The 11,544-nt window shown below is 50.3% G+C and overlaps 1 protein-coding gene across 1 annotated transcript; it reads right to left on the bottom strand.

The window, feature by feature from the left end:
- Nucleotides 1–1,606: 1,606 nt before the first annotated feature.
- TMEM187 (transmembrane protein 187) lies at nt 1,607–4,329 on the bottom strand. Its single transcript, XM_085629742.1, has 2 exons — nt 4,051–4,329; nt 1,607–3,143 (listed from the first exon to the last, which is right to left on the bottom strand). The coding sequence occupies exon 2, from the start codon at nt 3,059–3,061 to the stop codon at nt 2,273–2,275; it is 789 nt and encodes a 262-aa protein (XP_085485868.1). The 5' UTR covers nt 3,062–3,143; nt 4,051–4,329; the 3' UTR covers nt 1,607–2,272.
- Nucleotides 4,330–11,544: the final 7,215 nt, after the last annotated feature.

Here is an 11,544-nt window from a genome sequence, read left to right as displayed (position 1 = left end):
TAGCCAAGAATGGTTGCTTTTTCAAAAGAAATCCTTACAAATACATAGATATAGTTGCTTACATTGGGATTCAGGATAAGGCTATCGATGGCTGTCCTCCTTCCTAAGGGAAAGATCTTTCCAATGCATGGAATCGGGCCTGTTTTCGGACACGCTCGCTGCCCCATTCGGAGTCCCCCAGGGATCGGAACTCAATCCCACCCTAGTTAATGTTTACAGAAGTCCTCCGGCACAAATTGCAGAGGAGTTTGGACTGGCAATTGTGCCTTATGCCGATGACACACAATTGGTAATCTCTGTGTCTGATGCTACCAACTCCAATCACCTGCAGCTAGTTCCTTGCATGGAAAAAATAGATAAATGGATGGCCAACTGCAGTTTAAAACTCAACGGGGAGAAAACTGAGCTTATGCTCCTGGGTAACTGCCCAGACCCTTGGAACAGGATCGCTGGCCAGACAACTTGGGCGTGCTCCCCCACCCCCAAGCCCTCCGTCAAGAACCTGGGGATGTGGCTTGACCAGAATCTTTTGATGGCTACCCAAGCTAAAAAACTCTCAGCTACCTGCTTCGGTATCCTCCGCTTGATCCATAAGACTTCATCCAGACCAGGCGCAGAGAACGGTGATTCAGGCGCTGGTGGTCTCAAGATTAAACTACAGTAACGCACTGTACCTAGGGGCCCCCAAATATGTAGTAAACAGGCGTCAGGTTGTTCAAAATACGGTGGCCAGGAAGCTACTGGAGATTCCCAAGCAGGAGTCCGTGAAAGCCTCACTGAGCAAACTCCACTGGCGTCCTCTCCAATCCAGAGCCAGGCTCAAGGCACTCAGCCTAGCCCATAAGGCCAGCACGGTAGGGGTTCCAGCCCTGTTAGAGTCCCATGTTTCCCCTTATGTACCTAACAGGTCCCCCAGGTCCTCGTCTGATTATCTAATGAGCACAATGAGGATAAAAAGAGCCAGATGGGGAGGGAGATCCTTCACTCATCTGGTCCCCAAACTCTGGAACTCTATGACCACTGAGTTGAGACTTCTGAAGGACCTACGTAGTTTCAGGAAGAAACTCAAAACCTTGCTCTTTCCATGATTGTCCTTCCACACCGAGCCGCCACCTTCTCTGCAGGACTGGGAAGCCCTTGGGCAGCTATGCGCTCTACGAATCACATGAACATAAGCATACATACAGGAGTTTTATGCAGCCCTCTTCATCCACTGGCCTGTTGCAGTGTCAATCACATTTTTCTTCTGCCCACCACAACAAAGAGCATGGGGCACTAGGTCAGCTCACTTCAGCCAAAGGTTCCCTTGGATGCGAGTTACTTCCTATACACTGCAATCGCGCCCTTGCTACTGACTCCATTGTGTGTGCGCTTTGTGGGCCCGGTAAGCAGCACCCATCTTTGAATGGCCTTTATGTTGCATCAGAAATGGCTAAATGTGCATGTGCCTGGGCTCACATCGGAGACCATCTTTGAAAATTGTCATACTTTCACCCATTCAAAGATGGCCGCCCATGCATGTGCATGTATGCAAACACATGGGCAGCCCTGTTCCAATTGTTTTTGTAAACTTTCAAAATAAAAATCTTTCCAAGATGGCCACTAATGCGTGTGCACACATAGGCTGCCATATTTTAATTGTTTTTGTAATCAAATTTTACAGAAACCGCTTAAAAAGAAAACACTGGCTTTGCCATTGCTTGTTAAAGGCTGGGAAGGCAGTCACCTCTATAGAAGAGCTTGTCACGTGACCAGCATTCCCCTCGCTCCAGGCACTCAGACTCATCAACAGTCGGAAAATTGCAATATTCCTGCCAAGTCCACCCAGGCCCTTCCTTGACAAACCGGATTCTAAGCACAAGAGTAAAAGCAGCATGAACACCATCACTGAAATATCTTTCTGGGAACACTTTTTCTCTATCCTCACAGAGAGGCTTGCAGCTGCCATTTTTTTATTTACATTTTATTTTTATGCACTTTTGGTGAAACAAAATCTACACATCTCAGGAGCAAAGGCATCTTTCATTGTCAATCTTTCATTTGCTTTTTTTTTTTTATATATATATATACAAATGTAGTCCCGCCATTTTCACAATGAGCAATTTCCAATAAAACCATGTCCAGTCATCAAGGTTTCAAGAAGAAACGATTTACTACCAGTATCCTGGTGGCAGGTTGGACTCCCACATGCGAAAGACTGTGGCCCAGCCTGCTTCCACCGGCTCCAGTCTCTCCCAGCTTCCCTATCGCCACTGCGCCGGAATTAGCGGTGTTATTTTCTAACATTGCGCCTTGGACGGTTGTCCACATGTGCCAGGAACCGCAGGGAATAGTGAAACTGGAGCACGTCGCAGACTTTGGACCAGAAGTGCCCCGTCAGCCTTTGGAAGACGAACCAGTGCGCCAAGTAGTGGTCGAGCAGCTTCAAGACGACGAAGCCAAAGCAGGAGGTCAGGGCCAGGCCCATGTAGGCACGGGAGGTGGAGTCCCCATGCTGTCGCTGGACCTGGAGACCACCCCAAGCGGCTGCCAGGATGTGGCAACCAAGAGCAAGTTCAAAACCTTGACTGTGCACCAAGGCCAAGGCGTAACTGGCGAGTGAGAGCCCTTCAATGGAGATGGCCATCCCCGGCCGCCAGCCGTATAGAATCGAATGGCACCAGACCGGTACCCACGCGAAGATGGGCAAAGTGAACCACTGGTCCACCACTGCCGACCTGTGGCTCATCGACCAGAGCCTGAACCACTGCACCGGCCCGTAGACGATGGCCATGGAGGCGAAGACGTTCTTGATGTAGAGGCTGGCTGGGCCTTGGCGCTGGACGACGTCGTCGTGGCGCAGCCAGTAGACACCCATGACCGTGTAGGCAAGGTTGACGAGACAGTTGAAAGGCATGGCGACGAGGGCTGGGAAGCCAGGAACTGGTCTCTCGGCATAGTGAGCATAGCCGAGCTCGGTGGCGACGTGGTCGAACAGCCCAGTGTTGACGAAGGCGATGCAGAGGCAACTGGCGAAGGCCACGTGCCACAAGCCTTGCCCCGAGCCCGCCTGGGTGGCCATTTTCAACTGGCCTTGTTGGTGGAGTCCAAGGTTCTTTTTGTCCAGTTTCTGTCTCCAGGGATTCCGAGGGATGATTGTCCACCTGGATTGCAACAAACTTGTCAGTTTATGCCTGGTGGCTGAGTTTGGCAAAGAGGAGCAGGCAGCAAGGCAGAGCAAGCACAAAGATAGATGCTTCAAGGGATGGCCACTGAACGCGGTGAAGAGCAGGCAAAGGAATTAGCGATGGCTAATGCATTCAGACATCACCAAAGCAGGCAGCTATGACTATCAGACATGACCAATGCAGACAGCAGAGAGCAGTCAGTTAGGAGGGACTCTTCAGAGATTACCCACTGTCAGCAACGACCAAGAGCAGGAGTGAAAACTGATGCATTCAGAGACGAAACATGCAGGCAGCACAGAAAAGCAGGCAATGAGGACTGATCCATTCAGAGACGAAACATGCAGGCAGCACAGAAAAGCAGGCAATGAGGATTGATGCATTCAGAGACGAAACATGCAGGCAGCAGAGAAAAGCAGGCAATGAGGATTGATGTATTCAGAGACGAAACATGCAGGCAGCAGAGAAAAGCAGGCAATGAGGATTGATGCATTCAGAAATGACTACTGTAGGCAACACAGTTGGGACTGATGCATGCAGAAATGGCCTACACAAGCAGCGGATAATAGCAGTCAGTGGTGAAAGCAGGCAGCTACAAAGAGCACATGCAGCACAAAAAAAGCAAGTAGCTTTCAGAGATGTAATCACAGATAACCGGTGCAGGCAGACAGACAAGAGGAGTCTATGGCGAAGGCTGACAGCACCGTAAAGCAGGCAGCGATGACAGATGTATGCTGAGATGACAGGTGCAGGCAGTGGAGAATAGCATGTGATGGTGAAGAGCAGGCTGCGATGGACAGCGTGAAGAGGCGTAGAAGAGAAGGCACTGTATAGCAGGCAGCGACTGACGAGCAGGCAGAAACAAAGAACAAGCAATGATGCTGACCAGATCAGGGGTGAGCGTTGAGAAGGAGGCGGCGGTGACCGGCACAGGCAGTGATCGGGTGCAGGCAGCTGTGACCTGTGTGACCGTAGCGCCGAGCAGTCAGCTCAGAAGGCGATGAACAGGCACGCAGCGATGATGGCGATGGTCAGATGCAATGCCAGGCGTCGGAGGCAGGCAGCGGCGGCCTGCCCCAGCAGGCACAGATGACGAGCAGGCGGTGAGAGGCGCAGGCAGGCAGCAGACTTTGTAACTTCCTGGAGCTCAGCTGCAATCCTCCCTGGGAGGGGGGGGGGAGGGGGCTGGCTGCCTGCGCCTGCGGCTGGGGAGGCCTCTTGCGCAGCTCGCTCTCTCTGTTAACCCTTCCAGGCCCGGGGAGGAGTCGTGTGCAAGCTCAGCCATGTATGCATGTGCGGGCAGTGCTGCTGGAGCAGTGTTCGGCGGGGGCGGGGGCGCTGCCATCAATGCCCCGGGGATTCTGAAAAATCCAGGTGTCACAAGCGAGAGAGGGGTAAGGGGGCTTGTTACAGCACACTGTACTAAATATATTACTAAAGCACACTGTCCCAAATATATTACTAAAGCACACTGTACTAAATATATTACTAAAGCACACTGTACTAAATATATTACTAAAGCACACAGTCCCAAATATATTACCAAAGCACACTGTCCCAAATATATAATCTTAAACACACTGTCGCAAATATATTACTAAAGCACACTGTCCCAAATATATTACTAAAGCACACTGTCCCAAAGATATAATCCTAAAGCACACTGTCCCAAATATATTACCAAAGCACACTGTCCCAGATATATAATCTTAAACACACTGTCGCAAATATATTACTAAAGCACACTGTCCCAAATATATTACTAAAGCACACTGTCCCAAATATATCATTAAAGTACACTGTTGCAAATATATTACTAAAGCATGGTGTGGTAGCTCATTTACAGACGGCACATTTTCCATTGAAATGACCATTTCATTTACACCGATGCACAGTTTTGACTGATAAAACGACACTGTGCGCAAACGATACCAGTAAACATTTGTAAAGTGTCTTGATTTCTTTTGATCCTTCTAAAACCTTTGTTTCCATCACACTTCAAAATTACAAAAAAAAAGCTTTTCTGTGCTTTCCTGATTGCCTATTTATTTTGAAATATTTTGTACAGCACAGGTATTTAAATTGTGTGTTTGAAAGTCTTTCCTTTCACACCAGCAAGATTGTCAAAGTTCATTTTACAAACTCCTATCACTTTGCTCTCAGAGAAAGAAAAGTAAACACCCATCTCCATCAGTGCTTTAAATGGGGAAATAGAAGTGCAGGTACCCTGTACCAGAGTACCTGCTTGTTTCTGAGAAGTGCCGGTACTCTCCAATTAAACGTATTACTTCACTCTTGATAAATGCAGGTGCGCTCCCTCTCAAAATACAAAAGTGCCGATAGTCAGTACTGAACAGTACCGGCCCATTTAAAAAAATGATGTCCATGTGAAAAGAATAATCAGCAAATGAGTACGCCACACATGAAGCTTTGTATTACACGTCTTTATTCCTCCCGCACGCATGCACTTACTCCTCTGTTCTGCGGAGTCTGTCAGAAAGCAGAAGGGCCGCGTCATCTCTAACTCACTAGACACTACATCTGCCCTTTTGTTAAATAAAAATGATAAATTATACATATATACATCACAACTCTTCATAAGTTGTTTTGGTGCTCGAATTAATCGCCTAGATCTGGTCATGTGAGGTTGCGGCGGTACAGGAGAAGTGTCCATAACGGGCACTGCTGACACAGACACTGGTACAGACATTGGGCTCTCCGGATTCTCAGGTGGACAAGTCTCACTTCTGGCACCCGGAGCTGGTGAAGGTCGAGGCAGGTGCTTTAAGTGCGAAGAATCTCGTGTAATGGGCTTTCCAGGATGGTGAGCAGTCACCATTTGTCCTTTATGGGTCACAACGGGTCGGCATCAGACATGCGTGTCGCATTCTGCCTAACCATAGCTTGGTCTCCTCTTTTGAACACTGCTCCGAGCACAGCGGCGTCTGACCGCATAGGTCTTCATTTTGCGTTTGTGAGACGAATCAGTAGTGCGAAGTTTATCAATGTCAATAGATCTTTCAGTGGTCCATTGCGGCAATTTTGGTTTCATGTCCCTCCCAAACATTAAGGTGGCAGGGCTCTCACCTGTGGTAGAACGGGGAGTTGACCTGTATGCATGAAGCGTAGACTGAAGAACGGATTTGAGTACAAACTTTTCCAGCGCGCTGAACGGCCTTTTTGAGGGTGCTCATAAATCTCTCGACTTTACTATTCGCCTCTGGCCACAGAGGTATCCTTTTATGATTCTTGACATTTAGATGAGTGAGAACATCTTTAAATTCTCGGCTATTGAAAGGCGGGCCGTTGTCAGATTTCAAAATCGAAGGAACACCCCATGTAGCAGCAATAATTTCTAATCTCTCAATGACTCTGTCATGAGTAGTTGACAACACACAATGGGGCAACAGAACTATCTATCAACAATTGCTAGTAGATGGTGTCCATTATCAATGTCTCCAAAGATATCAATTTTCTCCCATCGTTCTTTGGAAGATCAGACATATTTAACGGATGCGGGGTTGTTTTGGATGATAAACAGTTGCACAAATGACATGTCCTTAACTCCTTTTCAACTCTTTCATCAAGACGCGGGAACCACACTCGGTCCCGTAGAGCTCGTTTAGTAGCAGCAACTCCAGGATGTCCATCGTGGGCAGTTCATTAATGTGTTGCCTCAGACTCTCGGGTATGACAATTCTCAACCCCGTAAGATGATGCCTTGTGGGGTAGCTGACAGGTGTTTCTGCACATTTTAAAATTTCTGGCATTTAAGGTCATCAGTAAGAGGTTGAGTGCGCTTCTGCCATGATTGGTGTGCAATAATCTCTTTGGGTATCAGCAAATCTCTGTCGCTCGTGGTAGCAATGATTTGTTCCACCGATAGGGTGGCAGGGGTACTGGATTTCAGGATTAAGTTAACATATTCATCAGCTGCTGTAGAAGTAGTACTAGGACACTGTATTGGCACACTTGAGAAGTAACTCAGCAGGGTTTTGATCTTTTCGTGGACGATGCACAATGGTATAATGATACTCCTGCAGTCGGAAAACCCACCTCTTAATGCAAGGGGGCATCTTGACTTTACAGTTGCCGAAATGGTGAGAAATGTTTTGGGGTTGGTGACAACTGTGAAATACTTTCCATATAGGAATACATGAAAATGCTCACAAGCCCACACCACAGCCAGGCTTTCTTTTTCAGGTTGTGAATAGGCCTGTTCCGTCGATGAAAAACGTAAGCTAGCATAAGCCACAATGGGGAATATTTAAAATGAAATGGCACAGCGCTTTACCGCAAGCAATTTTGCTGTGCCAAGCTGCGTCATTTAAAAAATGTAGGGATGCGCCATTTTTACAAGAACACAGCGCACCCCTGTGCTCTCCCTTGCGACAGCAGCCATGCACCAATGAAGGCACTGTTGCACCATGGTGCAGGGGTGTCTCTGTTGCAGAGATGATTGTGTTGTGCAGGAAGGGACACCTTCCTGTACAAATACAGTAATGGCATTTTGCTCCTTCTATGTATGCTGATCTTTGTGCTTCCACTGGCGACCTCCACTTCGATGACTCCTCTCAACGGAATGGGATCCGTACCACCGTAGGTGTAGATCCGGGCCTTCGTAGGATGGATCTCAGGTTTAGGGCTTAGCTACAGGAACTGCTCCGAGTCAATGACATTCACCGACGCCCCTGTATCAATGAGAGCAGATATTTTCACACTATCCACTTCGACTTGGCACATGGGGGAGGCCTCCGCCGCTGACTGTTAAACGATATAGTGAATACCTCTTCATCTTCATCGTCGTCCCGTTGCCTCGTGCACAAGTCTCTGGTCATCCCCTCCATTTGCCAGAGCATAAGTCCTTATCTATTTATATGGCTGCACTGATTTATGTTGACTCTTTGTTTTTTTTTTCAATCCCCCTTCATCTGCCTTTGTACCATGGTAGAAATGCATGCAATGCAGTGCTCAAGAGTGTACAGTCCTGTGACTTGAGGGTACGTTGCAAGTGAGGAGACCCCAGAACACAGACCGTCTTTTACTTCGAGGCTGTGTTTCCCCCTGACATGAATCTGGGGCCACAAGCACCTACCAGCAGAGACAACAGGGCAGCCAGCAAGAATTCAGCCTTCTCTCACCGTGCAGGTTGAAGGCAGAAGGATAACACGGCCTCAGGCTAACCGCCCTGTGTGGTATGCCGATCAGCCTCCACGTACTGCTGGACACGATTTGGCACAGGCAGGAGTTAATTTAGCGACTCCGTCCTTCACCACAGGGACTGCAGCCCAATGCCAAAACGTGCCCTGTGAAACGCCGCTACGGGGGCATAGAGTGAAACATCGGTACCACTCCACAGTGGGGCCAGTACGGGGAACAGGTCGGACCGCTGAGAACATTCCCCTCATGAGGCAGCACGCATCAGGTGTCGCCCACATCGTCACCAGTGTTGGATGACAGTAGTCACACCAGCAATTAGGCTGCATACAGGCCTGTCTACCAGCAGCACAGATGCACACCTACACAGGATAGCTGGTATGTGCATAATAGCCACAAGCGGCTATTGCTTGTTTATTTAACCCCACGCGCCGTGCCCGCCCGTCAGGATGCTTGCAACACACCAGGTATCGTAGTGGCTGGGGTGGCTCACTACAATAAACATATTCACATGCTGGTGTCTGGCTTTGTGGAAATGTGCCTAAAAGTGGGCACACTGGTGCAAGGGTCACCCTCTTGTCCACGGGTCCAGAGACCAATAAAATAGAGATCAGCACTGGAGTTGGAATAAATGACAAGTTTATTAATCACTCATGAGTGGGACCACATCCACACAACACTCTCAAGTGCTTGAAGGAGGTAGTACACTTAATTCACAAACTGTGTTCCTTGTATACCGGTTTTCTGCACTGTAAGCATGTGAACAGAAATAGGAAGAACAAGTTTTAGAAATAGTTATTAGCAAACAAGGGCAGATGAATAACCACTCGGTCAGCAAAGTGGGAGGGGGAGCAGAAATGCTTATGGCAGCAGTAAATGGTCGACAGTTAACATCTATAACCAGGTGTACTGGCAGCTACAAACCCTCAGCTCGTACATTGCTTTAGCTGAGTCGGGAAGTCAACTAAAATAGATAACACAAGCAGAGTGAAAAGACGAGCAGCTGAGGATGGAAGAATTACGAAGGAAACGAAATGAACACCACAGCCAAAACGGCTGTAGCTTATGCTAAGTAAAATATTACACATTTCCACAGCTTCTCACACTTAGATCACATGCAGCGGTGGCTAGTACTTACGTGCACCCTGCGCTGCCCTCCTCTGGCACGTGCCTGTGAAAGGTCCGGGCCCATAAGTTCTGGACCTATTCTACAGTCATAATCCGATGGTCCTTTTCAGCAGCATGTAAGCGTAGCGGGGAGAAATTTGTTATTATTGCCAATCAAATCATCATGAAATCCTTTGGACACCTAATAACACAGACAACTCCATAAGGTTAGTTAATTTATTACAATGCCGAATGCAACAGAACATAAAGACACCTCGGGGGGCGTGGCCTGCTGTGCAGCGAGATGGCCGCTCTTTGAGTGAGCTCTGCTGGCCGGAAACCGATCCTGCAATTATCCTACACATCGGGGCGATGCTGAGCTGCCCGGACTGGTAGCAATTACAGGGGAGACGGTGGGGGTTCGGCGGAGGTGCACTGCGGTCGCCCTCTCCCGGTCGGAGTGGCGCTGAAGCCTGCGAGGCCTGTGGACGGCGCTGGAGGCAGAGCTTGTGGGAGCGCGAATGCGGTGAGCAGGAAAATTGAGCCCGTGGCTGCATCGAGGGGTCAGGCCCTGGCCGCGTGGAGGCGGAGAGACTAACTGCTGCTGACTTGGAGGCCCCTGGCGCTGGTTGCCCCCCCGCCCCCGGCGGGGATTGAGACGCGGTGGTGGGCGCCGTGCCTGCCGCCGGGTGGACTACCTGTGGTGGTGAAGCCCCGTGGCTGATTGACCCGGTGGGCGCTGCCTGCTACCCCGGGCGAAGTGCATCGGCTGAGCGATCCGGATCCGTGACCCGCTGCCGGACGAGGGGGGCACGGTGAGTGCTGAGTGGCTGCCCGCGTGCGACTGGCGGGAGATCTGCTGTGCCCCTGAGTCTGGAGACCGGAGGAGTGGGTGATCGCCATTTTGTGGTGAGCCGGGGCAGACAAAGTGAGGCGGAGCGGCTCCTTGCTGATGACATGGCCGACTGAGGAAAGCCCGAGGCGCCGCTTCGCGACTGCGAGGAGCAAGGTGTGCGAGGCGGCGGAGATACCAGCTAATCTGGGGGTCGCTGTGGATTCCCTGTGGGACTCGGCTTTGCTGCGGCGCTGCCCGTGAGCTGTGCTGGCTAGCCCCAGGCGAAATTATAGGAGCGGCTGGAGACCTGGGCAGAGGCATCCTTGTTCGTGTGGTGGTGAGTGGGCTGCTTATTCAGAGGCGGCACACGCGTCGCGGGGGTCGGAGGCGACACGGCCTGGGGCTTCTCAGCTGAAGTAGGGATATGAGACATTGCCCCCCCCCCCCCCACGTGCGGTGTGGTTGGACGGTGATCTGCTGGGGGCCCGACTGCGACCTGGCTCTGGTGGTTGGCGATGCTCTGTGCTTGTCTGCTGGTGGAGTTAGCGCTGGCTGCGGAGATAGCAGTTGACGACCTGCTACCGAGAGCGGTGTGGGGTGGCTGCAGAATAAGCCTCCAGACCCCCTAGCTGGGAACGGTGTACTTGTGAGGCTCCTGCGTGGTGGCGGCGACCTGCCGTGGAGTGCCTGACCGGGAAATAGTGGATGTCCCTGGCTGGAGAGTTGCAGCGGGTTGCGGAGGTGCTATACTGACCATGGGGAAGCATGACTCTAAGCAGCCGAGGCTGAACTTTGACAAGAAGCGATCCACGAACCAGGGGGAGTCGGAGGCGGAACATCGACCGGAGGAGCGGCGCGACCAGGTGGCGGAGGACCATGGCGAAAATTTGCGCACGCTTATGCTCGAAATGCGTTCTAGCTTGCGCACATTGACACTAAACTGGACACCCTTACCAGTCAATTAGACTCTGTGAAGACGCAGGTGGCGACACATGACACGCGGTTGGGTGCATTGGAAACTCGCCAATCGGAGTTTCATGACTTCCAGGTTGAAACTAAGGACCAGCTACTCCACATGGATAAACTGTTGAGTATAATCCGCGCGAAGAACGAAGATTTAGAAGCGCGGTCCCGGCGCAATAATCTCCGCGTCACGGGTATTCCGGAGACAACTGCAATATCTAAAATGGAAACCTACATCACTGATCTCCTGCACGAGCTGTTTGACCCTAACCTATCTGCGGTATTTGTTGTGGAGAGGGCGCACAGATCCTTGGGTCA

This window comes from Triturus cristatus, chromosome 10 (genome assembly GCF_964204655.1).
Source record: "Triturus cristatus chromosome 10, aTriCri1.1, whole genome shotgun sequence".
Classification (NCBI taxonomy): Eukaryota; Metazoa; Chordata; class Amphibia; order Caudata; family Salamandridae; genus Triturus; species Triturus cristatus.
Note: the sequence above shows the minus strand (reverse complement) of the source record. Positions and strands in the feature narration are given on the sequence as shown.